Here is a 23,725-nt window from a genome sequence, read left to right on the forward strand (position 1 = left end):
ATATAGATTTTGTACATAAGTATTGACATATATATTTTCAATATCCTCATTCACTGTGTATAGAAATGTATTCTAGATACATTGTAACCATAGTAGAAGTCACGTCAATGAAAGTTAGATATCCAAGTAATAAGATATGCCAAAAAGCAGTTACTCAAGCAACTGACCGTTTCCAAAATCTGCTTTTTTTGCATACTAGAAGTCTCTTTGTTTCAAATTGTATGTTTGCTCCTTTATTTATTCATGGCGAACTGAATTTGGCCTGTAGGCGCTTTTTATTAAGGTCATGATCGAGGAAGGAGGCAAGGATCAAACAAAATATCAGAGATATGTGTAGCAGTAAACTACAGTACCAGCTTGAGTTTGCCTTACCTTTGTTTTCTTTGGAATCCAAATTGTCTTCAGTCTGAATTGTCTTACAACGTTTCCTATTGGACATCTGAAATTGTCTTCATTCATAGTTAGAGTATAAAAGACCTGTTTCTTCCAGATCACTTCAGTGTCACTGACGAAGGATAGTGGATTCTATCCGAAACGTCTGACCGTTTCAAAACAATATCCAGTTGCTTGATTAACTACTTTTTGGTAGTACCTGTTTGATTGCATAAGCTCTGGTAGCTGAGTTGTTACCACATATGTACTTATACTGTTAGGAGAGACACATTAGACATACAAAGTAGCAAAATAAATCTGCCCTTTGATATATACGCGTGGTCTAGTATTAATATAATAATAGGTTTCAAAATAGACACCATATAGGCATAACGTTAGTTACATGTTGAAACGAGTACGTTATAACGTCTTTGGTTGCAACACGAATTGAAGCGACACATTTAACAGCCAACAAGTCATTCATTCCCACAGTACTACCGGTACTAGTGTATGTATGCAGAAAGTGCACTTGTCTAGTGTAGTACAAGTGACACTAGTGTGGTAGACAATACTAGACTAATGGTATCACTTGCCATGTACACACCGTTTCCTTATTGGTGCCACATTTAATTACAACCACCCAACTCTTCACAATACAATGTTACTACCTCCCTCAGTGTCACTTCTGCAAGTGCAATCATTAGGCTAATAATCCACCCATTTTGGTACTTCCCCGAAGAAGACATCTTTTTTTCTGAAATCAGGCGAAATTAATGACATCCATAAAATTTACTTCCAGTGGCCCATATTACCCATAGTTCCCGACGCGGCGCATGCGTACGTACTCGAAACCGTAAACGTGTTTTTGTCTCCTGTCACGTCCGCACCCTCGACTTTAGAATCCGAAAATTTGCATACATTCCCCTATATAAACACGAAGCGACATCAAGGCACACGCCACTTTGCTGTCCTACACTCCAGGGACAACGTCGTTGTCTGGTTTATACTGTGCACTTTAGCTTGTATCAAAATGGCATCCAAACGCGTAGCTGTACACACAGAGCAACAGAAAGCGGTCTCGGCAGCTCCAAAGAAGAAGAAGCCCAGTCCACCGAAGGTCACCAAGAAGTGTAGCTGTAAAGGAGACTGCGGGTCGAGAAGGTGTGGCTGTGTTCTGAAAGGTGTTGCCTGTGGTGACTCCTGCAATTGTACAGGCTGTATAAACCCCTTCAACATCCTCCAAAAGTACAACGTCGACTGTGCCGCCGCAGCCCAGGACAGATGTCTCATGGACAACATATTCAAGGTTACAGATCTGCGAGGCCGTCTGGAGGAGAGGCATTTATTCTACTGCTGTGAGGTATCTGCACAACTCAAGGACATGATCCCCGGGCACGTCAAATGCCCCACGCCGGGTTGTTTGATTGCATCGAGGTTCTCCTGGTGTCGTAACCAACCGTTTCAGGACGCCTGCCGCGGCATGAAGCACTGTGAGAAGTGCCGCGAGTGTGTAGACGAAGGGGACCGTCACTGTGACGACTGCAACACGTGTTACTTCGAGGGCATGTCCTGCTTCCAGTGCCCGTGCAAGGGGCCAGACGACACGGGACTTTACCCCGATCACGTCGGGCTTTTGCATCCGGCCGAGGCCATTATGATTGCCCAGGAAATGCTGGCTGAGTTACGTGGTGGCGATTATAAAGATGACGAAGAAAGCGACTTGTCAGATCTAGAAGACACAAGTGAAGACAGCGACTCTTCAGAAGACGATTAGACTAAACGTGATCCTTGCATGACAACAACGAACGATCGTTATTTTCTATTTCTATTCTGTAGGATAGGCTAGGATTGGTATGTGTTGCTCAATACCACGACTTAGCTTTGGAAAGGGTTTTCGTACACATTTTTGAACCAATAGAATGATTACTGTTCTCACTACAATTTGCCACATGAATCTGTTTTGTAATGGTTTGTTAGCTTGCTGTTAATAAAAGCTTGTACTCATTTCACAGATTGGTCGGTCTGATTTAAACAGAGAAACTCTTCTCACCCGGCAATGTGCTGGGCGGAAATGGTCTATAAAACGGAGGCCACGTGCTGGTCAGCACTGGGAGTGGGAACCTCAAAGCAGAGGATAGGCTCCGGCTTTTCTTAAACGTTTTTTAGTCGTTTTTATCGGGCTTGCTATTTTTTGTATTGTTCCTCGAAGTCCGCCAGCCAAACGCTTAGGTTTTGACAACACAAGATACAATACAAAATAGAAACGACTGAAAATACGTTTAAAAACAGCCGGAGCCTAACCTCTGCTTGGAGAGTACCCTGGAGTTCGACAGAGGCTTGCGGGTCAAGAATGGACATTTTCCACCATTATTGTTAGATGTTAAGTTCTTGTTTGGCAGCTTGCTATATTGTAACATATACTGGCCGCACACTCATGTATTGTGAAGAGCTGTCAGACTTCAGTCTCTTTCCTCCGGGACATTTAGCACCCTAGTGAGGTAACAGGACTACTATACTTTTAAAATAGGGGTGGGGGCTACTCTCCAAGCAGAGGTTGGTGTGGAAAATAGTATCCTTTTCCTTATATACCGCATTTTTCGACCAGCCCCCCATATGCCGTATTATAATATATTCGATCAGCCCTCCCCCGGGGGCCCCAATGAGCCCGATCCTTGCATCTGCTTGGAGATAGATGTTGTGCATTTTTGGGGCAACCGTTCAATATTTTTTATTGGTCATAGCATGGCATAGGCCATTCATCTAATGTTTTGTTCGGTATAACGAAGAATGACAACATCCAGAAGCTTTCAAATTGGTTCAATCGCAAACAAAGTTAGGGGGAGTGGCCCGGGGACTCAGAAGATGATATATGTCGTACTGATTATGACTTGCCTATCTAGTTTTTGGCTCATCATTGTAACAAGCCGGATGAGATATGTTACTTATAACGTTACCGAATCGAAGGAAAAAAATGATAAAACGCAATATTTTTCTATCACTATTTATTGCACGTTACTTGCTTATCTATATATGCTTTCTTGGTTCCATTCGTTCTTGATTACAATAGCATTGTTTCTTGGTTACATTATGATAATTTCTTGGCTACATGATTATGATTCCGTCTTGGTTACATTATTATAATTTCTTGGCTACATGATTATGATTTCTTGGTTATAATATTATGGTTTCTTGGTTACATGTATGGTCATAAAGGTGCGATGTTCTTACTGGATATAGGTTACTGTTAAAGCGCAACATGTCTACCGGTGTAAGCACCAACAATATGACAGCAAAGTCAGTCTATGCAATCTGTGCTATGTTGATTTGCAAATCATGGTTAGCTTCTAAGGGAATGGATGGTATGGATCATGAGTACTCTCTTGGCAAATGTGAGATGGTCTTTCTTAAACGATGTTATCATTGACTTTGAGGTTTGTGGGTTCCACAACAATTGTTGGTGTTTGCCTGTTCAAAACCCCTTACTTTGCACCTCTACGGGTTGAGTGAGTACATTGTTAGTTGAGCACAAAGGTTTACAGTGACCATATTAACTTCAAGCGTAAGAGAAGATAGATTTGCACCTGATATCTATAAGCCCTACTTCTTGAACGTCCTATAGATAATAAAGTATTGGATATAGGGCTTACTAGTCAATTTTCTCCATCATAACATAAGTCATTGCTTCTTGAATTGATGAACTGCTGATGAGAACTCAATTGTAATGAAGTACAGGATAAAGATGATATTACTAATGAATATTAATATTGTTTAAAGTATTCTTGACCATATGTCCTAATTTTTTTTCAAAGAATTCGACTGCTGTGAGGAATGTCTCACTGATAATGAAGTACCGGATATATATAATTTTACTAATCAATATTCAATATAAGTAACCTTCATCATAAGATAAGTCATAGCTTCTTAAAATAAACTGCTGACGAAAACTTCCTAATTATAACGAAGTACTCACCATAAATGACATTACTAATCAATATTACTTTACGTCCTCTTGACCATAAGTCCTACATTCTTCGTTACGTTGTGATGTAATATGTTAACCTATTTGAATAATTATAAGTATCAACACATCTATCTGAAATCTATTCCGTATGCATCTACTTTAAATACAATCTTATATTAAGCCCAGGTCAATTCAATAATTGCAAGTGTAGTGTTTATCACCTTCGTAAAACATCGATGTGATATTACCTCCATGAAATTTGGGTTTTTCTTTTCATTTGTCAGGATAAGTTAAGTCCAGATCAATAACTGATTTGCCGTTCTTTATAACCTCCAGAGCTCCGTGCAAAACGAGGTGTTTTTACCTCCATAAACAGTGGTAGCTTTGCAGGGATTTAATGTGTCTAATTGTGTTTGAAATCACATATTTGTGTTCAGGAAAACTTAAGAAGGTCAGAATGGATTGAGTTAATATTTGGTATGTTTCGTGGGAAGACAAAGGTCAAGATCGATTAGGGGCGTCCTGGCGACTTTCTTTGGAACTTAAGCAGACCTTCAGCTTTTTGTTTCTTGTCCAGGGCATGCTGACAGAAAGCTTTCAGAAAGAAGTGGTATAGGTTTGAACCTCCTAGCCACTTGTTTTGGAATTGCAGGGACGTTTTTGTAAAAAAACTTTCTTATTGAAAAAAGAACGGCGGGTTTCCAAATCGTTGAGAAACTGGCGTAGATGACGTTATTGATAGTAAGATGTACGCCAGATTTATTTTTAGTCGTTTTACTGCTTTTCATATCATATTAGCTTCTTTCAATATTGAATCCCTCTGGTCCTTACCTACAATTATAGTGATGTTAATTGTAGACGAAGCAGAGTTCTTATTTTACGTGTCACAAAGTAGTTCAGCTGAATTCGATCAAACCGTAGATAATTGATCAAAGCTGGTCTTTAGGGGACACAATAATAGTCATTATAACAAACTGAAGTACAGACAGAATGGCAGAATGACACACAATCGCCGTCGGATCCACCGGAGCCACTGGATCCACTGCTGCCACCGGATCCACTGCTGCCACCGGATCCACTGCTGCCACCGGATCCACTGCTGCCACCGGAGCCACTGCTGCCACCAGAGCCACTGCTGCCACCGGAGCCACCGCTGCTACTGGAGCCACTGCTACTGGAGCCACTGCTACTGGAGCCACTGCGACATCCAGAGCTACTGCCACCTCCACTGGAGCCACTGCTGCTATCAGAGTCGCTGCTTTCACTAGAGCCACTGCTGCTGCAATCATCTGTTAAGGATAAAGAAGAGCATGAGACAGTGTCTTTGTTTCTAGTTTTCAAATCTTATCTTTATTATTAAAGGATAAGACCCTTATGAATGTTTGCTCATAAAAGATTTGAAATCTCAAATCGAGGATTGAGCTCGGCCGACGTACGTGTCGGCGAGCCCCAAATGGGTATTTTCGGCCAAAGTACGGACGACGTCATGGCGATTACTGGGGCTTTGGGAGATTTTTAGCAGCTTGTCCGTTGTGTAATGGCAGCTTTGCTCGAAAAGGGCAGGAAAGATAATGTAGTTTAAGTCATTATCTTTCAATTCATTATCTTTCCTCTGGAATTAAATTTTAGATAAGTGGAACAACAAACCAAATTAATCGTTCTGTATGTGGAAACAATTTACTTATGTTTGTACATTAAAGGAGCCTGTATGCACACAATCTATGGAAAGCAAAAGAAGCCTTTAGAACTTCGACATGCTTGTTATGGTGGTCGTATTTTTCTTGAATTTGTCCACTTTTGCAGGAGCCTGTATGAAATAAAACCTATGCAAAAGAAAAAAAAGCCTACCGTCACATGATACACCGTCGTCATTCAGGATATATCCATCATCACAGGAACAGTAGTAACTCCCGTCTGTGTTATTGCAAAACTGTTCACAGCCACCATTTTCAAAGGCACATTCGTCCACATCTATGTTTCAAATGAAAGGAAACATTACAAAGATATATTAGACATGTTGCCACCATTATTCACACAAGTAGTGTCCATTTTATCATTTATATCGTCTTTAAAATATTTGGTTTGATTTTGAAATGCTAATAGTCATGGATGCCCAACTAGCCAGTGGCGAATTGTCTATTCGTCTGGACAGATAATAACTGTAGTGATATTGAACATAACTACATTGTATTATATGATACCACGTATAATCATCTATCTATCTATCAATCAATCTATCTATCTATCTATCTATCTATCTATCTATCTATCTATCTATCTATCCATCCATCCATCTATCTATCTATCTATCTATCTATCTATCTATCTATCCATCCATCCATCTATCTATCTATATATCTATCTATCTATCTATATATATATATATATGGTTGTTCGCAACATCATCCATTCTCCAAACGATGTGAACCTTACAAGTAAAGCATTTTAAGGCTTATTTATTGGCTATTATTCAAATGATGTCCTCATTTACATCAGTTATACTCTAATCATAGCAACACTAAACATTACTCTTCAGAAATGCTACTGTGGTCACATCTGTCTATGTCGACATTGATATGAAGATATCTCGTTAATAATTCGCAAACATTAAATCAGATAATACCATTCCCTACACATATAAACAAGTTGTCAAAAGTATAAAGTCTTATCTTACCAATGTAAGAAAAATTTCTATTATGATGATTTTATTACGGTCGCACATTTTCTTAACTGCATAAACAATATCTATGCAAAGCGGAAGAAACGTACCGTCACACGATAGCCCGTCGTCATTTAGGACGTAACCATCATCACAGGAGCAGTAGAAACTCCCGACTGTATTCGTGCAGTTCTGTTCACAATGGCCATTTGCATATTCACATTCGTCCACGTCTATGTTCCAAATAGAGAATAGGTGGTGGAATATATATTAGCCAATAGACATCTTTATAATTCTTAGTATTATGTAAGTGTAATTCCCTTTAAAATATTCATATTTTAAAAAAATATTATTTTGACATAAAGAATATACAGACACGACTGCCCGACTAGCCAGTTGCTATCACAAAAGGCCAGAGCTACAGTCAAAGACAATACAGGCCGTGAAATTAAACAAATCAACAGTACTTTTAATTAATACCTTTAGTAAGGGTGTCGTTTGTACTCTAATGAATGATACGCACTCATTCGCAGAAATGACGTCAATAGCAATATTTGCAAACTAAAGTTCCACGATATCATACCTTCGTCAAATAATGTTTTCCAACAACGGATCCGTTATTCCTTGTCGTGTACATGAAGTCCTCCCTTAGCAAAGGAGCCCATTGTAGCAAATCACGTAAATAATGTAAACGAGTCGATTACTTGCTATTCAAATACTATTTTCTCCCTGATAATACAATTAAGTCTTGATCTGCATGAACTGTAACAGTGTAATGTATAACCAAATCCTTAGCTCTCACCAGTACAGGTGACTCCGTCCCCGCTGTAACCACTGTTACAAGTACAGGAGAACGAGCCGGGTTCGTTAGTACATGTTGCGTCCTCGTGGCAGTTGTCCGTACCATCAGTACATTCATCGTCATCTGTGGATACAAACATACAAGTGACCAGAGGTAAATGAGCTTATGAGATTGATGTCACAGTTGAGAGAAATTGTGTTTTCAGAGGGGCTGAAAAGAAAACTTTCTTTAAAACAATTTTTTTGACCGAAGGTCACACACACATGTCGCAAGCGCGAAACGTAATCAGAGATTGGTTCGAGGAATGAAGAATCAGTCAAAAATTCAGAGGAGATACACAGCAGAAGTAAAACATGTACTGTAACAGTATAATGATCACTTTTGTATAACCGAATTATTTGCTCTCACCAGTACAGGTGACTCCGTCTCCGCTGTAACCATTGTTACAGGTACAGGTGAACGAGCCAGGTGTGTTAGTACAGGTTGCGTCTTCGTGGCAGTTGTCCGTACCATCAGTACATTCATCATCATCTGTCGATACAAAATGCAGATGAAGATAAATCAACATGAAAAACATGTCACACGTGTGAGAAGTCAAGTGCTCAGAAAGAATGGTTCAGAGACATAAACAAGGCTGAGTTGTGGCACAGTGGCAGCATATTCGGCCCGTGACCGAGAGGTTGTGGGTTCGAATCCAGCTGCCGTGTTACCGATCTTGTGCCCTTGGGAAAGGGACTTTACACGACTTTCCTCACTTTACTCAGGTAAACATGAGTATCTAGCTTCGGCTAGGGCCACCTTCTGATGGAGGTCCCGTGTTCGGGGAGAGCAACCCCCCCCCCCCCCAGTTAAAAACCCGCCGCATGTGCGAACATGAGCGGATCAAACCATTCCGGCCCAAAAGGGGTAGGGAATGTCCCGAGCAGCCCTCGTAACTCCTGCTTCGCGAGTTAGTTCTCACTCATAGTGATCTCAATCATGATGTTTCTGACCTAGGGCGAAGAGATGTTGTTACAGCTACAAGTGTCATATAACCTTGAGTGGCCTTCAGGCCTTGTTACGTGGTGACCATTAAGTAAAAAAAAAGTTACTCGGCTCAAAATCCAGAAAAAAAGGTTGTGAAATTGAAATTTATAGAAGTAATACAGGTTTTGTAACAAAGCAATGTTTACTAGTGTATTGCCAAATTCCTTCCTCTCACCAGTGCAGGTGACCCCGTCACCACTGTAACCATTGTTACAGCTACAGGTGAACGAGCCGGGTTCGTTAGCACAGGTTGCGTTCTCGTCGCAGTTGTCCGTACCATCCGCACATTCATCGTCATCTGTGTATATAAACAATACAATTGACCAGTACAAAACATTCGTAGCAGATCGATCTCACATTTGCGAGAAGTCCTGTGTTAAGAGAGACTTGGAAAGATGAATAAAACAGAGTAAGTCGGTCAAACATTTAGGGGTTAGATATTGTGTTGTATAATTGGCTGCGTTTCCAGTGTAATGTTTACTTTATTTTTGCATCATCAAATTCTTTACTCTCACCAGTACAGTCGACTCCGTCCCCGCTGTAACCGTTGTTACAGCTACATGAGAACGAGCCGGGTGTGTTAGTACATGTTGCGTCATCGTGGCAGTTGTCCGTACCATCGGTACATTCATCATCATCTGTCGACACAAACAATACAAGTGACCAGAGGTAAGCAAACTAAAAAGACTTAAGTCACACATGCTAGACGTCATATGTCCAGAAAGATTGGGCCAGAGAGTTAGGAGACTAAGTGGGTCAATCAAAAATTACGAAGGGACAATGTGTTGAAAAATGGAACTTATTGGAAGTATACCTGTACTGTAGCACAGTGCAGTATTTACTTATGCATAATCAAATTCTTTACTCTCACCAGTACAGGTGACTCCGTCCCCGCTGTAACCGTTGTTACAGGTACAAGTGAACGAGCCAGGTGTGTTTGTACAGGTTGCGTTCTCGTCGCAGTTGTCCGTACCATCCGAACATTCATCGTCATCTATGTATATAAACAATACGATTTACAAGTACAAAACATTCGTGGAAGACCGATCTCACATTTGCGAGAAATCCTGTTTTAAGAGAGACTAGGAAAGATGAATAAAACAGAGTAAGTCAGTCAACATTTTAGGGGTTAGATATTGTGTTTTATGATTGGCTGCCTTTACAGTGTAATTTTAACTTAATTTTTGCATCATCAAATTCTTTGGTCTCACCAGTACAGGTAACTCCGTCCCCGCTGTAACCGTTGTTACAGCTACAGCTGAATGAGCCGAGGGTGTTAGTACAGGTTGCGTCTTCGTGGCAGTTGTCCGTACCATCAGTACATTCATCGTCATCTGCCGATACAAACAATACAAGTGACCAGAGGTAAGCAAACTAAAAAGACTTAAGTCACACATGCTAGACGTCATATGTCCAGAAAGATTGGGCCAGAGAGCTAGAAGAAGACTAAGTGGGTCATTCAAAAATTACGAAGGGACAATATGTTGATAAATGGAACTTATTGCAAGCGCATACCTGAACTACAAAAGTGGAGTATTTACTAGTACTTATGCATCATCAAATCCTTTACTCTCACCAGTACAAGTGACTCCGTCCCCGCTGTAACCGTTGTTACAGCTACAGCTGAATGAGCCGGGTGTGTTGGTACAGGTTGCGTCTGCGTGGCAGTTGTCCGTACCATCAGTACATTCATCATCATCTATGGATGCACAATACAAGTGTCCATATGAGACAGGCGCACATTTGGCGAAAAAAATGTGTTTAGAAAGAGCTGAGGAAGACAGAGTAAGTAAGTCGAAAGTCGGGTGATATGAAATGAACATTAATGAAAATAATTAGTACTTCCATAGTGTAATCTCACTTTACTTTTTCGTCATCAAATTCTTTGCTCTCACCAGTACATGTGACTCCGTCCCCACTGTAACCACTGTTACAGCTACAGGTGAACGAGCCGGGTTCGTTAGTACAGGTTGCGTCTTCGTGGCAGTTGTCCGTACCATCAGTACATTCATCGTTGTCTGTCGACATAATTTATATTATTATAGCCACGTTACTATCGTAAATAATAGAACAATGAAACAATTTGATCTATTCAAAATAAGACTTCAATGATCTAAATCCACATGTTAATAACATGACAACTACATCTTAATGTGTCAACATTAAATAATTTGTTAAGAAATTGATAATAATCCTTTGTGTTTTTATCACTCCATCTCAGTTTATTTCATTGGAGATCATAAGTACGTTTTGAACAATTATCTTAGTTCTTTGTGTTCAATATGTGTTGTATGTACATGTAATCTGAAGAAATCCTGTGATTCGAAATGCTGAAAGAACATTGAATATGCATGTGTAGTTGTTCAATTTGTATTACCCATGATCTTGACTAAGAAGTGATTCATGACCCAAAAGTATGGTTTGGCAACAAAATTCATCAAAGCATATTTCTTCAAGAATTGTACGAACTATAGTTGAAAGCGCGGTGAGATCGCCGTCCTAGTGGAATGGATCCTATCATATACCATTGCTTAGCCCTCTCTTGGCGCTCTCATCACGCTCTTTTGGCGATCATTGTGGCATCGCCAACTTCGGCTCTCTCACGACGATCGTATGACAGGGCTCCATACCATCGCCGCTCTCGCTGCGATGGCACCTTTACCGCGCTCTTACGGCGCTCTCACCTCGCTCCCATGGAGACTTTTGCGATCCCACCGCCCTGTCGCCGCGATATTCAAATTTGCAATCGCAGCGAGAGATCCGTGAGAGCGCCATTCTAGTGAAGTGGGGGCCTTAAGGAGCTGAAGAGACTGAGTAATTTAGTTCGTCGTAATTTTTAGATCAACCTTCTTTTACAATGTTAGCAGCATGTGTTTATAATCGTTCCCACTGTTTCATTGCCGAATCGCCTGTAATTAAGAAATGTTTATCACCAGCATTGTTATGATAAAATCCTTCATCAAGTTCATGAAAAAATACCTGTTGGTTTTCATGTATACGTGTGTATCCATTGTCATTCATTTCCAACACATCTATTGCTGCTCGAAGTTTGCCTTCAAATCCAGATAACCCAGAAAAATAATGATAAATAAAACTGCAGACATGAACGTCTTATTTGAAACAAACCATAGCTTGAGGAGTTGTCAATAATAACATCATAAAGAATATCACCTGTACACGTGACTCCATCTCCCGAATATCCATTGTTACACGTACAGTCGGCACCGGTCCCAGGAGCTGGAATATCTGTACACTGTGCATTGACATCGCACGGGTCGGGATCGCATCCATCAATTTCTGTAGAAACAAGATAAGACGGGTGGAATCTAATCGGTAGAATTTAATCGCTACATAAACTAAAAAAATCCTCCAAAATTCATTTTAGAGTACTGCAAGCAATGACGTTCTTTTGTAAAAATGAGAACCTGTAACCAAAGTCTTTTTTATAGCAACATCACAAAGAATAACAATCTGCACCTGTGTATTCATCGCCGTCACAAACAAAGTTATAGCAAGAAGAATATACAATCCTGGGAGTCGCAACGTCTGGACGTACAGCGTAACCATTGTAAGACTCGGAGTATACACACTTCAAAACTACTTCCTTCACATGAGAGAAGAATATAATAGTCTGGCTGAAGGTAAGGTCAATATCACCTGTACACCCGGTCCCACCCATTGTTCCATCGCCCTCATATCCAGACGGGCAGACACAAACTGCACCGGTCCCTGGGGCAGGAACATCTTCGCAGGTAGCGATGTAAACGCACGGATTCGGATCGCACCCGGGGATATCTGTAAAGATACAGTCGTAGTTAACATAGACGTTTTTACCACAATACACCACGAGCCAGAACAAAGGTACTTCAAATCAATAATGGACGCTGATTTTAAAAGTTCGCAAAACTTGTGTGCAGTGCCACATTTTTCTGTCCTTGTACTGATTACTTTTAAAAAAATGTGCCTCACTCTTTGGTACATTTATTTAGTAGCATCTTTAAATCCAAAACTACCTGTACATCCGGTCCCATGAACTTTTCCATCACCGTGATATCCTGCCGGACAGGTGCAGACTCCACCAGTCGCGGGAGCCACATTGTCGGTACAAGTAGCTATTGAAACGCACGGATCGGGACTGCACCCATCGGTGTCTGCAGAAATTGAAGTTGGCACGGTGTTGACATACAGAATTACAGAAGTCATGACTTATAAAACAATCCTCATTTACGTGTTTATTCATACTTAGGGTGTAATCAAATGACCAGGAACAGATCTAGACAAAATTCCCCACGGTGCTAAAATAAGTTACATATGTCAAATGTAAGGTATTCCTATCATGATACAGAACTAAATGTGAAAATTCTCCTGCAAACATTAAAAACGCTTAATGATCAATTATGGGTATTTCATACTTGTGAAATGTGTACGTTTGTCAGTTATGACCATCACCATGCATGAATCATGTGAATATAACCTATTTGAAAAAATATACAAAAGCTCTCAATATTTCCTATAGGTATGAGGTCGCCGAACTCTAGTTATGTACTACATTGTATATGTATATCGATTTTTTATCCATACATAAAAGGATTAGATAGTGCCAAATACTGAAAAAGATTCTGGTGTGGATGCTCGAATTTCTGGATCCCTTTTTGTCATGAGACCGGCTTTAAGCCCAATAATAAGTTTCTGACATGCCGACTACGACCGGATCAGCTCTAAACTATTTATAACTATACGCGTCCGACGGAATAGCCTGAAACACCGACTTCCCTATGTGACAGAGATTAATTCAGAGAGGCCAAATAGACTGCAAATATCAGTCCTAAATTGCACTGGGACATTTTAAGAATAAAACTAAAAGGACGTAATACAAGTACTGTAACAATATATTGTAACAGTTTATCAATGTATAACCGAATTCTTCGTCCTCACCAGTACAGGTGACTCCGTCTCCACTGTAACCGGTATTACAGGTACAGGTAAACCCGCCGGGTGTGTTATTACAGGTTGCGTTCTCGTCGCAGTTGTCCGTACCATCCGCACATTCATCGTCATCTGTTAATACAAACACTTTGAGTGACCAGTACTAAACAATCATATATGAGTCATATTCTCTAGAGGTTTACTAAGAGGTTTACTAAGAGGTTAATAAAGATAGATGAAAATACTAAGTCCGTGGACGATTCCATATATAAAATACATAAAGTATATATATATATATATATATATATATTGAGAGAGACTTTGTGACATGTAACGAAAAAAATTTCCAACAAACGAATGTTTACGCATGTAAAAGCAAATTCTTTGCTCTCACCATCACAGTCGACTCCGTCTCCGCTGTAACCGTTGTTACAGGTACAGGAGAACGAGCCGGGTTCGTTACTACAGGTTGCGTCATCGTCGCAGTTGTCGGTACCATCAGTACATTCATCGTCATCTTTAGATACGAGCAATACAAGTGACCAGGGGTTAATAAATATGAGACCTTTATCACATTTACGAAAAATTGTGTGTCCAGGGAGATTGAGAAAGAAAGCTGAAAAAGACAGAGTGAATCAGTCGAACATTTGGGTGACACAATGTGTTGTGAAATGGAACTTAATGAAAACAATTTGGTACTTTTACAATATAATGTTCACTTTAGTAGTGATACTCGGCCTTGTTGATGGATGACATCCACACGTGCATTATTTACTGGCTGTTTCCAGAAATAAAATAAAAGTTTTCAACCATACCCTAAATCGTACATAGCAGCTTCGAAATAATATAAGCAAATATAGTCCGAGGATTGCAATGATAGATATAACAAAACGTATACTAATGTCATAGAACATTACAAGGTCAAAGAAAATGTGAAAGAACAAATAAAACAAATGCATTGTTTGGTATAATTTATTCTGTGTATTCAGTCATGTATTCAACCTTCCTGGCCAATACGATTCTATAATGAAGTAAATTTAATTCGCACGATCCCATCAGTTTATGTTCCCAGAGGATGTCAACCACATAATCAAATTAACATGGCCTGATTAAATTCGTTGTTCGTACCAGTGCAGGAGACTCCGTTCCCTCTGTAACCGTTGTTACAGGAGAACGTGCCAGGTTCGTTTCTTTTATTTATCGTCAATCTGTATTAGTCTTGGATAGGGATTGGCGTTCGTATTCATATTAGTACAGTCTAATGAGGATGTCTGTTATCTTCAAGATATAAGTGCAAGTGGTCACAGACTTTTCATTTTCTATCATTTAAAAGTAGATTAGTTATGCCTGTCGGATTCTAAATGTAACGGATAGTCAATTATGCCAAGTTTACATATGGCTCTATACGACGTTCAAAGCTTGAGGTGATAATATGTTTCTCTTTCATATGTTTCTTTGAATGTTTTGTATGTCCTCAACCTCAATTTGTTTCTATGGTTTTCTTGGTAATGTCCACTTGTAATAGTACTTTTGTATAACCAAATTTATTGCTCTCACCAGTACAAGTGACTCCATCCCCGCTGTAACCATTGTTACAGGTACAGGTGAACGAGCCGGGTTCGTTAGTACAGGTTGCGTCCTCGTGACAGTTGTCCGTACCATCAGTACATTCATCGTCATCTGTCGATACAAACAATAAAAGTGACCAGAGGTGAACAAAATTTTGGGACCGACGTCACACATGCTAAAAGTTATATGTCCAGGAAGATTGGGTCAGAGAGCTGAAGTAGACGTCAGTTGGAAATTCCGAAGAGGGAATGCATTGCAAAACGGAACTTAATGGAAGTATGTGTAACAGTGTTATATTTACTTATGCATAACGATATTTTTTTGCTCTCACCAGTACAAGTGACTCCGTCTCCGGTGTAACCACTGTTACAAGTACAGGTGAACGAGCCGGGTTCGTTAGTACAGGTTGCGTCATCGTGGCAGTTGTCCGTACCATCAGTACATTCATCGTCATCTGTCGATACGTATACAAACAATACAAGTGACCAGAGATAAACGACCATATGAGACATATGTTACATCTGCGAGCAGTCGTGTATCTAAAAAGGTTGAGTAAGATTGATGGAGACGACTTAGTACATCAGCCAAAAATTCCGAAAAGACAAAGGTGTTATAAAAAGGAACTAAAGCAAGTATTTTATGTGACACTATTATTCTAACCAATGAATAACCAATTTTGTTAACTCTCACCAGTACAGGTGACCCCGTCCCCGCTGTAACCGTTGTTACAGGTGCAGGAGAACGAGCCGGGTTCGTTAGTACAGGTTGCGTCATCGTGACAGTTGTCCGTACCATCAGTACATTCATCGTCATCTGTCGAAACAAACAATACAAGTGAATACAGTTATATGAACATATGAGACCGGTGCAACACATACAAGACAGAATAGGTCAGTTAGTTGGAAATTTGGGTAATACATGGTGTTGTGAAATGGGACTTCTGTATCTGTATCTATATAGCCAGTATAACCGCCCTTCGGCGTAACACACCAGCTTCGCAGGCACGCGGTGCGGCAGCAGATGGTTATATTACACTGAACGAATTTTTGAACACATCAATCCTAGGTTGGCAACTCTGGTACTTGAAGTCATGGCTGTTTCTTGTTCATTTTTTGAGCTGGTATTAGATACTTATCAGTCGGTACGTTCACCAGCCTATTGGTCATTTTGTACATCATTCAAAGTCTGGAAATTTTCCTTCTCTCATCAAGTGATTTCCACTGCAGATCTGTTTTAATTTTGGTAACACTAGCATCCCTGTTGTAGTTGTTTGTACAGAATCTGGCAGCTTGGTTCTGTACCCTTTCAAGTTTCTCTTAATGGATATAATATTGTCCTGTCCTATATAGTGTTCACTTGTAATAATATTTTTGTATAACTAAATTCTTTGCTCTCACCAGTACAGGTAACTCCGTCCCCACTGTAACCGTTGTTACAAGTACAGGTGAACGAGCCGGGTTCGTTAGTACAGGTTGCGTCGTCGTGACAGTTGTCCGTACCATCAGTACATTCATCGTCATCTGTCGATATAAACAGTACAAGTGACCAGAGGTCAATGAACATATGAGACCTATGTTAGATTTGCTAGATATCCAGAGCGGTTAAGTAAGATTGCTGACTTCGTACGTCCGCCAAAAATTCAGAAAAAGATGTGTTATATAATGTGTTATAAAAAGGAACTAAAGCGCGTACAGCCAAACCTGTTTTAGTGGCCACATTTGCATAGTGACGACCTGAACATTGCAGCCACTTTACGTCGGTCTCTTGTATTTTTCCACTGACCTAAGCATTACGAAATAGTCTATAGCGGTTACCTGGGCAACGTGGCAACGGACACACAATTTCCGGTGCCGCACATACAGAAACACTGCCTATTATGACCTTACAGCGGCCGTATGGCACCCTGCGCCATGTTTAAAATCGTACTTTGCGAGGATTTGCCGTTGCCGATAGGGTCATTTTTGCGGTAGTGGAAGGTACGCGTGCTTTGATCGTTAGAGCGCAAGTTTTTCTGTCGAATTTACCAACACTACTCATGGCCATATCAATCGTCTTCGGTAGATTTGACTTTGGCGGGGTCAGCTGAATTTTGGGACGATCGAGACAATATTACTTGGTGAGAAAGATCAGTTGGTACTGAAATCATGTGTAACTTATTGCTTGTGGTCAATTGATCAGTATTTTCACTTAAGTGGCCACTTTTCTGTTGTCCCTTCAGTGGCCGATTCATACAGGTTTGACTGTATTTTATGTGAAAGTATTATTCTAAGTCATAAATAACCAAATTCTTTTCTCTCACCATCACAGGTGACTCCGTCTCCGCTGTAACCGTTGTTACAGGTACATGTGAACGAGCCAGGTTCGTTAGTACAGGTTGCGTCATCGTCACAGTTGTCTGTACCATCAGTACATTCATCATCATCTGTAGAACAAAGCCATACAAGGAACCATAGGTAAACGAACATATGAGATTGTTGTCACATGTGCAAAAAATTACGGATTTAGAAAACTTGCGTCTGGGCGCTGAAGACTGTGTATGTCTGTGCAAAATGCCGGAGAGTCGCACTGGTATAAAGGGAAACTTGGTTGAAGAATCACATGTACTCTTAAAAGTGCAATGTTTATTTATGCACAACAGAATCTTTACTCTCACCAGTGCAGGTAACTCCGTCCCCGCTGTAACCGTTGTTACAGGTACAGGTGAACGAGCCGGGTTCGTTGGTACAGGTTGCGTCATCGTGGCAGTTGTCCGTACCATCAGTACATTCATCATCATCTGTGGATACAAACAATACAAGTGAGTTAGATGAGCATTCGGTTAATACATGATGTTGCGAAAGGGAACTTATTGACATGATATGGTACTGTCAAAGTGTAATCATTTTCACTCCGCGTACCGTAGGTACGCTAGGGAGTGAAAATATTATGTTCGTAATGTTTCTTTCTTTCTTTCTTTCTTTCTTTCTTTCTTTCTTTCTTTCTTTCTTTCTTTCTTTCTTTCTTTCTTTCTTTCTTTCTTTCTTTCTTTCTTTCTTTCTTTCTTTCTTTCTTCCTTTCTTTCTTTCTCCTGTCGCGATCGTTAAAGTGATTCCTCTCCGTCGTTCCTGCACCGAATGACCTGAAATTTGGCACAGACGTAGAGTGGGCCAATACCCAGACCCGTTTTTTTCTTTATAGATACCTTTAAAATGATTTTATGCATGCATGGTGTCCTGACCGAACTGTATGATTGCGCCTCCCGTGCCCAGATACTAAGCCCAAGGGGCCCGAAATTTGGTATGATAGTGCATGAGATATTTACTATAAGGACCCCGTTATCATTTTTTTGGCACAAAATCACTTTAAAAAGGAGTTATAAGCCAATTTGGCGGGGGTTTTTTTCGTCTTCGTTTTCGTCTTCGCCGCCTCTGAGCGTCTCACCATATATGGTATACCTTGCCTGTGTGTAAGACCACGTGGCGGCCAGCCGCGGCCGTGAACGGGGTCGCTTATTGGAATAGTTAATAACACGGCGCGAGACATTCACCATAAGCCATAAGCTCGGCAACTCGGCTACAGCCAATGAGGAAGGGTCTTTCAAATTAGCAGGTTATAATACTGTACCGGGAGCAGGCCGCGCGCCGAAGAATATTGTTCCGTCAAAAGTAAGTAAAAAACTGTACTGTTTATCTTACAATTGACAACAATACACAAAAGCTTTAACAAATTCTGGAAGCTTGTCGTCGTTTGTGGACCGGTATTTTTTTTTATTTTACGCGAGTTTGGGGTGTTGGTTTTAGTGATAGCAGAATGCTGCAAATGTAGATGGGAGGGGGGCCTTGAGAGCGCACGCGTGCATTTACAGCTATTTAATCACGACATGGAATATTGTTTGCACTGTGCAGTGATTGAGACAGTATTGTATACTGTGAAAAGTGTAGAGTAGTTATCTTCCATAGTATATTATAGTACAGATTTTCAGGGGCTTTTTGGGAATTATCCATGCATGTTGGTTGTATCAGGTGTGACTTTTCTCTAGTGAACAAGCAAAAAAGATCTTCCTTTTACTCTGGGTGGCACATGAAATTACACAAAGGAAACAATAATTATTGTATTCCATTCTATTTTCTAGCAGATGAAGAGGAGACATCAATAACGTTGTGCAGACACGTGGGTTTGTGTCTTGATAGCAGTTGTCAGTTTGACCGTGCCGTTATCTACCTGATGCTGGAACAGTGGAACTCTAATGTTACCAAGAAGACTGCCCTAATGCGGCGGCTTTCAGAGGGCACAATAGTCAACTGGCTACAATAATGAATTGTGACAGCTTTAAGTATGACTAGTCTATTTGGGACAATACTGTAACTTAGTGATGATACAATATCAGCCATGAGTTAAAAAAATTGCAGTTCATGACAGACATTGATACATTTTTATGACTTTTCAGACACCACAACATGGTATATGCTATGTATTTTGAAAATGCACTGTACTATAAACTGTTTATCACCACTATTAAATAATCATATTCTAATTAGTTTATGTGCAAAATAAATGAGACTTTAAGGTTATGGCAAACACATGATTACTGCAATTGCTGCATCCTTTTTTTAAACAAAAGAATACAACGTTAAGATATACAAAACAGACATGGCGCAAATATACAGTGACTTATTTGCTTTGTCCATCAATACATATGTATTAGCTAATTATAAGTATAAAAACAGAATGTGATCCTTCTAACTTTGTATTTGTACTGATAATGTCATTGCAGTGCAGCCATGCTATCCAATTGGATTTTACTACTTCACTGAAAAATGCTGAGTAGGACAGTGCTGATAAGCATATTTTGGTAAAGAAGTTTTGTTTAGTGAGGTCTGTTTGTATGAAGATAATACTTGTGATAAGTTGACTAAGTACAGTAACTACCCTTGTCTTGTGTATTTAAGCAGGAAAACCACGCTACTGTCTGATGTGGGTATGTAATACAAAAGTTTAGAATCTCATAACGTGTTCAATCTGTAGAGAAAATACGACACAATTTTCGTTTTTGAAATAAAAACTTTTTTTCTTGAAGAACAACGGTGTCTTCTTTGTTAATGTGTAAATCACTAGCATGCTGTGTGCGTGTTGTAATCAAGAAAAAAGTGTGATTACTGTACTGTACAGTACTAGTATGAAAGAACCGTGGTTCCGAGTCATTCTCAAATGGGATCTCTTTTCAAATTCAATTTTGGAACAGTCTATCTTTGCAAGGAGGAGCGGAGTGAAAATACTCCTAAGCAAATACCGGCCTTTCTAGTGTTCACCTAACTTTTGTATAAGAAATTCTTTATTCTCACCAGTACATGTGACTCCGTCCCCACTGTAACCGTTGTTACAGGTACAGGTGAACGAGCCGGGTTCGTTAGTACAGGTTGCGTCATCGTCGCAGTTGTCCGTACCATCAGTACATTCATCGTCATCTATCAATTGAAACAATACAAGTGAGTGAGATGAACATTTCAGACAGATGTCACATTTGCGAGAAATCGTGTGTTCGGAGAGGTTGAGTTAAAAAGCTCGAGAAGATTAAGTCAGTTAAAAATTCTGGTGAGACATTGCGTTATAAAATGGAACCTAATTGAATTTAAATAGTACTTTCATGGTGTAATGCTTACTTTACGTTTGCATTATTATGTTCGCTATTCTTACCAGTACAGGTGACTCCGTCCCCGCTGTAACCGTTGTTACAGGTACAGGTGAACGAACCGGGTTCGTTAGTACAGGTTGCGTCATCGTCGCAGTTGTCGGTACCATCAGTACATTCATCGTCATCTATCGATACAAACGAGTAATCAGAGATAAATGAAAACATGAGAAAGATGTCACATTTTCGACACATTGTGTGTAAAGAGACATGGACTAAGAAAGCTGAGGAACTGAGTCAGTTGAAATTTCGGGTGAGACATTGTGTTGTGAAATGGAGCTTATGGAACCATTCATAGTCATATGTAATGCAAACAATGCAAGATGCCAATTCTAATCACACCTGCAATAAGTAACACGTCCAAAGATATTGGTTCAATGATGCGAAAAGACTTAGTCACTTCTCGAAAATCTCGGTAACTTATGCATAGCCACTTTTTTACTCTTACCAGTACAGGTGACTCCGTCTCCGCTGTAACCGCTGTTACAGGTACAGGTGAACGAGCCGGCTGTGTTAGTACAGGTTGCGTCATCGTCGCAGTTGTCCGTACCTTCAGTACATTCATCGTCATCTGTCGATGTAAACGATACAAATGAACAGAAGTAATGAAGATATGAGATTGATGTCACATTCATGAGAAATTGTGCTTCAGAGAGGTCAATTGAGATTGCTGAAGAAAACTTTTCTTTTAAACAATTTCGCTCTACTTAAAAGAAATGTCTTAGTCGTGGCCCCCCGCTGTCCCTGTAATCTTCTTGCTAGCTTTCGGATCGCGGCATCTGCAGCTTGAAGTACAGCCTGTTTTCTAGATATTTGCGTAACAGCCCAGCATGTAGCTGCGGGTGCCGGTCCGAATTGACTTGCATAATGAACGTAAAAATGGCAAATCGCTTAATGATGGGATTTTTTTTTACTTGTGACATTTGTAAGCTTAGTCAAGGATGAACATTACCATGCATAAATCATGTAAATGTCTAAGCCATTGCATCATAAGGTAGTAGAAGTTTTTTGCCTCTTGGTATTTACAGTGTTAAGGACCCCAACGTGAGAAGGTTCGACGCCTCAAATGTATGGCAGTTGCAAAAGTACTTAAGAAGTGAGCACGTTCAGGGTAGAATCTGCAAAATATCTGAAAATTAGCTAAAGTTTGCCTTTGTATTTCTCCTATAAAAGTCATTTTTTCACACCCAGCAGAGGTTACCGTACTGCAGCTGACACATGTAAGTTTCCAGGAATAGTATTCATGCGCGAAATTCTAGTAGTACCGAAACATCCTAACACAGGTTATTCAGCCTCAAAACGGACGTATTTCTCTACTATTCACCACAGTTTCGACTCGCTAATATGCAGAGAAAAAGGTTGATGGAGCTTTCAAGAATTGCAACGCACTATTATTTGTGCCCGAACGATTATTTACCACGGAGTTCGCGTTATGCTACCGTACCATTTATAAAAGCTTTAAATATTCCACGGAGGTACGAGGTATTGAATTAATGTTCCTTTAAATGTATCATCAGTATTGTTATTATGTGATCCATCCTCATGTTAGAAAAATACCAGTTGTTGATTTTCAACACATTTAATTAAACGCTATTGCTGCTTCTAGTTTGCTTTCACAACCAAATAAGCTGTAGGCTTGACAAAGACAGGTCACTGCATAATAAAAAATACATACCTGTAGGTATGACCGTAAATATAACCCATAGCTTGAGGAGTTGTCAATAACAACATCATAAAGAATATCACCTGTACATGTGACTCCATCTCCCGAATATCCATTGTTACACGTACAGTCGGCACCGGTCCCAGGAGCTGGAATATCTGTACACTGTGCATTGACATCGCACGGGTCGGGATCGCATCCATCGATTTCTGCAGAAACAACATAAGACATGGGCACGATACAATTAGATCGCTACATAAACTAGAAAATCCTCCCAATTTAATCCTTAGATACTGTGAGCATAGACGTTCTTTTGTAAAAGTGAGAACCCGTGAAAAAAGTTTTTTTTTATAGCTGCATTGCAAAGAAAAACAATCTGCGTCTGTGTATTCATCACCGTCACAAACAAAGTTATAGCAAGAAGAATATGTAATCTTTGGAGTCGCAACGTCTGGACGTGCGACATTACCATTGCAAGGATAGGAGTGTACACACTACACGGCTGCTCCCTTCACATGAGAGAAAATATCTTGAAGTCTTGATGAAGGTAAGGTTAGTATTTACCTGTACACCCGGTTCCACCCATTGTTCCATCGCCCTCATATCCAGACGGGCAGACACAAACTGCACCGGTCCCTGGGGCAGGAATATCTACGCAGGTAGCGATGTAAACGCACGGATTCGGATCGCACCCGGGGATGTCTGTAAAGATACAGTCGTAGTTAACATATACGTTTTTACCACAATACACCACGATCCAGCTCAAAGGTACTTCAAAACAATAATGGGCGCTTATTTAACAAGTTTGCAAAACTTGTGTGTAGTGCAACATTCTTCCTGTCATTGTACTGTTTACTCAATAAAAAAAGGTTCCACAATCTTTGGTACATGCATTTAGTAGCATCATCAAACCCACAACTACCTGTACATCCGGTCCCATGAACTTTTCCATCACCGTGATACCCTGCCGGACAAGTGCAGACTGCACCAGTCGCGGGAGCCACATTGTCGGTACAAGTAGCTATTGAAACGCACGGATCGGGACTGCACCCATCGGTGTCTGCAGAAATTGAAGTTGG

The 23,725-nt window shown here is 40.2% G+C and overlaps 2 protein-coding genes across 2 annotated transcripts in view; one reads left to right on the forward strand and one right to left on the reverse strand.

The window, feature by feature from the left end:
* The first annotated feature begins 1,357 nt into the window (after positions 1 to 1,357).
* LOC118428867 lies at positions 1,358 to 2,381 on the forward strand. The gene has a single exon (XM_035839106.1). The coding sequence runs from the start codon at positions 1,403 to 1,405 to the stop codon at positions 2,144 to 2,146; it is 744 nt and encodes a 247-aa protein (XP_035694999.1). The 5' UTR covers positions 1,358 to 1,402; the 3' UTR covers positions 2,147 to 2,381.
* Positions 2,382 to 3,357: 976 nt separating this feature from the next.
* The window catches only part of LOC118429446 (fibrillin-3-like), a 137,807-nt gene continuing 117,439 nt past the window's right edge, over positions 3,358 to 23,725 (reverse strand). Inside the window, exons 39-66 of the mRNA XM_035839931.1 lie at positions 23,569 to 23,706; positions 23,211 to 23,348; positions 22,730 to 22,855; positions 21,432 to 21,554; positions 20,989 to 21,111; positions 20,637 to 20,759; positions 17,969 to 18,091; positions 17,615 to 17,737; positions 16,713 to 16,835; positions 16,006 to 16,128; positions 15,647 to 15,769; positions 15,304 to 15,426; positions 14,141 to 14,263; positions 13,756 to 13,878; positions 12,834 to 12,971; positions 12,478 to 12,615; positions 11,992 to 12,117; positions 10,716 to 10,838; positions 10,397 to 10,519; positions 10,032 to 10,154; positions 9,692 to 9,814; positions 9,336 to 9,458; positions 8,996 to 9,118; positions 8,203 to 8,325; positions 7,795 to 7,917; positions 7,103 to 7,225; positions 6,182 to 6,304; positions 3,358 to 5,622 (exon numbers count right to left, since the gene is read on the reverse strand). Of these exons, the coding sequence (XP_035695824.1) occupies positions 5,276 to 5,622; positions 6,182 to 6,304; positions 7,103 to 7,225; positions 7,795 to 7,917; positions 8,203 to 8,325; positions 8,996 to 9,118; positions 9,336 to 9,458; positions 9,692 to 9,814; positions 10,032 to 10,154; positions 10,397 to 10,519; positions 10,716 to 10,838; positions 11,992 to 12,117; positions 12,478 to 12,615; positions 12,834 to 12,971; positions 13,756 to 13,878; positions 14,141 to 14,263; positions 15,304 to 15,426; positions 15,647 to 15,769; positions 16,006 to 16,128; positions 16,713 to 16,835; positions 17,615 to 17,737; positions 17,969 to 18,091; positions 20,637 to 20,759; positions 20,989 to 21,111; positions 21,432 to 21,554; positions 22,730 to 22,855; positions 23,211 to 23,348; positions 23,569 to 23,706 (3,734 nt within the window). The 3' untranslated portion in view covers positions 3,358 to 5,275. The remainder of the gene's footprint in view (positions 5,623 to 6,181; positions 6,305 to 7,102; positions 7,226 to 7,794; positions 7,918 to 8,202; positions 8,326 to 8,995; positions 9,119 to 9,335; positions 9,459 to 9,691; positions 9,815 to 10,031; positions 10,155 to 10,396; positions 10,520 to 10,715; positions 10,839 to 11,991; positions 12,118 to 12,477; positions 12,616 to 12,833; positions 12,972 to 13,755; positions 13,879 to 14,140; positions 14,264 to 15,303; positions 15,427 to 15,646; positions 15,770 to 16,005; positions 16,129 to 16,712; positions 16,836 to 17,614; positions 17,738 to 17,968; positions 18,092 to 20,636; positions 20,760 to 20,988; positions 21,112 to 21,431; positions 21,555 to 22,729; positions 22,856 to 23,210; positions 23,349 to 23,568; positions 23,707 to 23,725) is intronic.

The sequence above is a fragment of the Branchiostoma floridae genome, chromosome 13, assembly GCF_000003815.2.
Source record: "Branchiostoma floridae strain S238N-H82 chromosome 13, Bfl_VNyyK, whole genome shotgun sequence".
Lineage (NCBI taxonomy): Eukaryota > Metazoa > Chordata > Leptocardii > Amphioxiformes > Branchiostomatidae > Branchiostoma > Branchiostoma floridae.

Bases quoted from the DNA above. Each gene is read 5' to 3' on its own strand.
- LOC118428867 (XM_035839106.1), top strand. From the start codon at position 1,403: ATGGCATCCAAACGCGTAGCTGTACACACAGAGCAACAGAAAGCGGTC.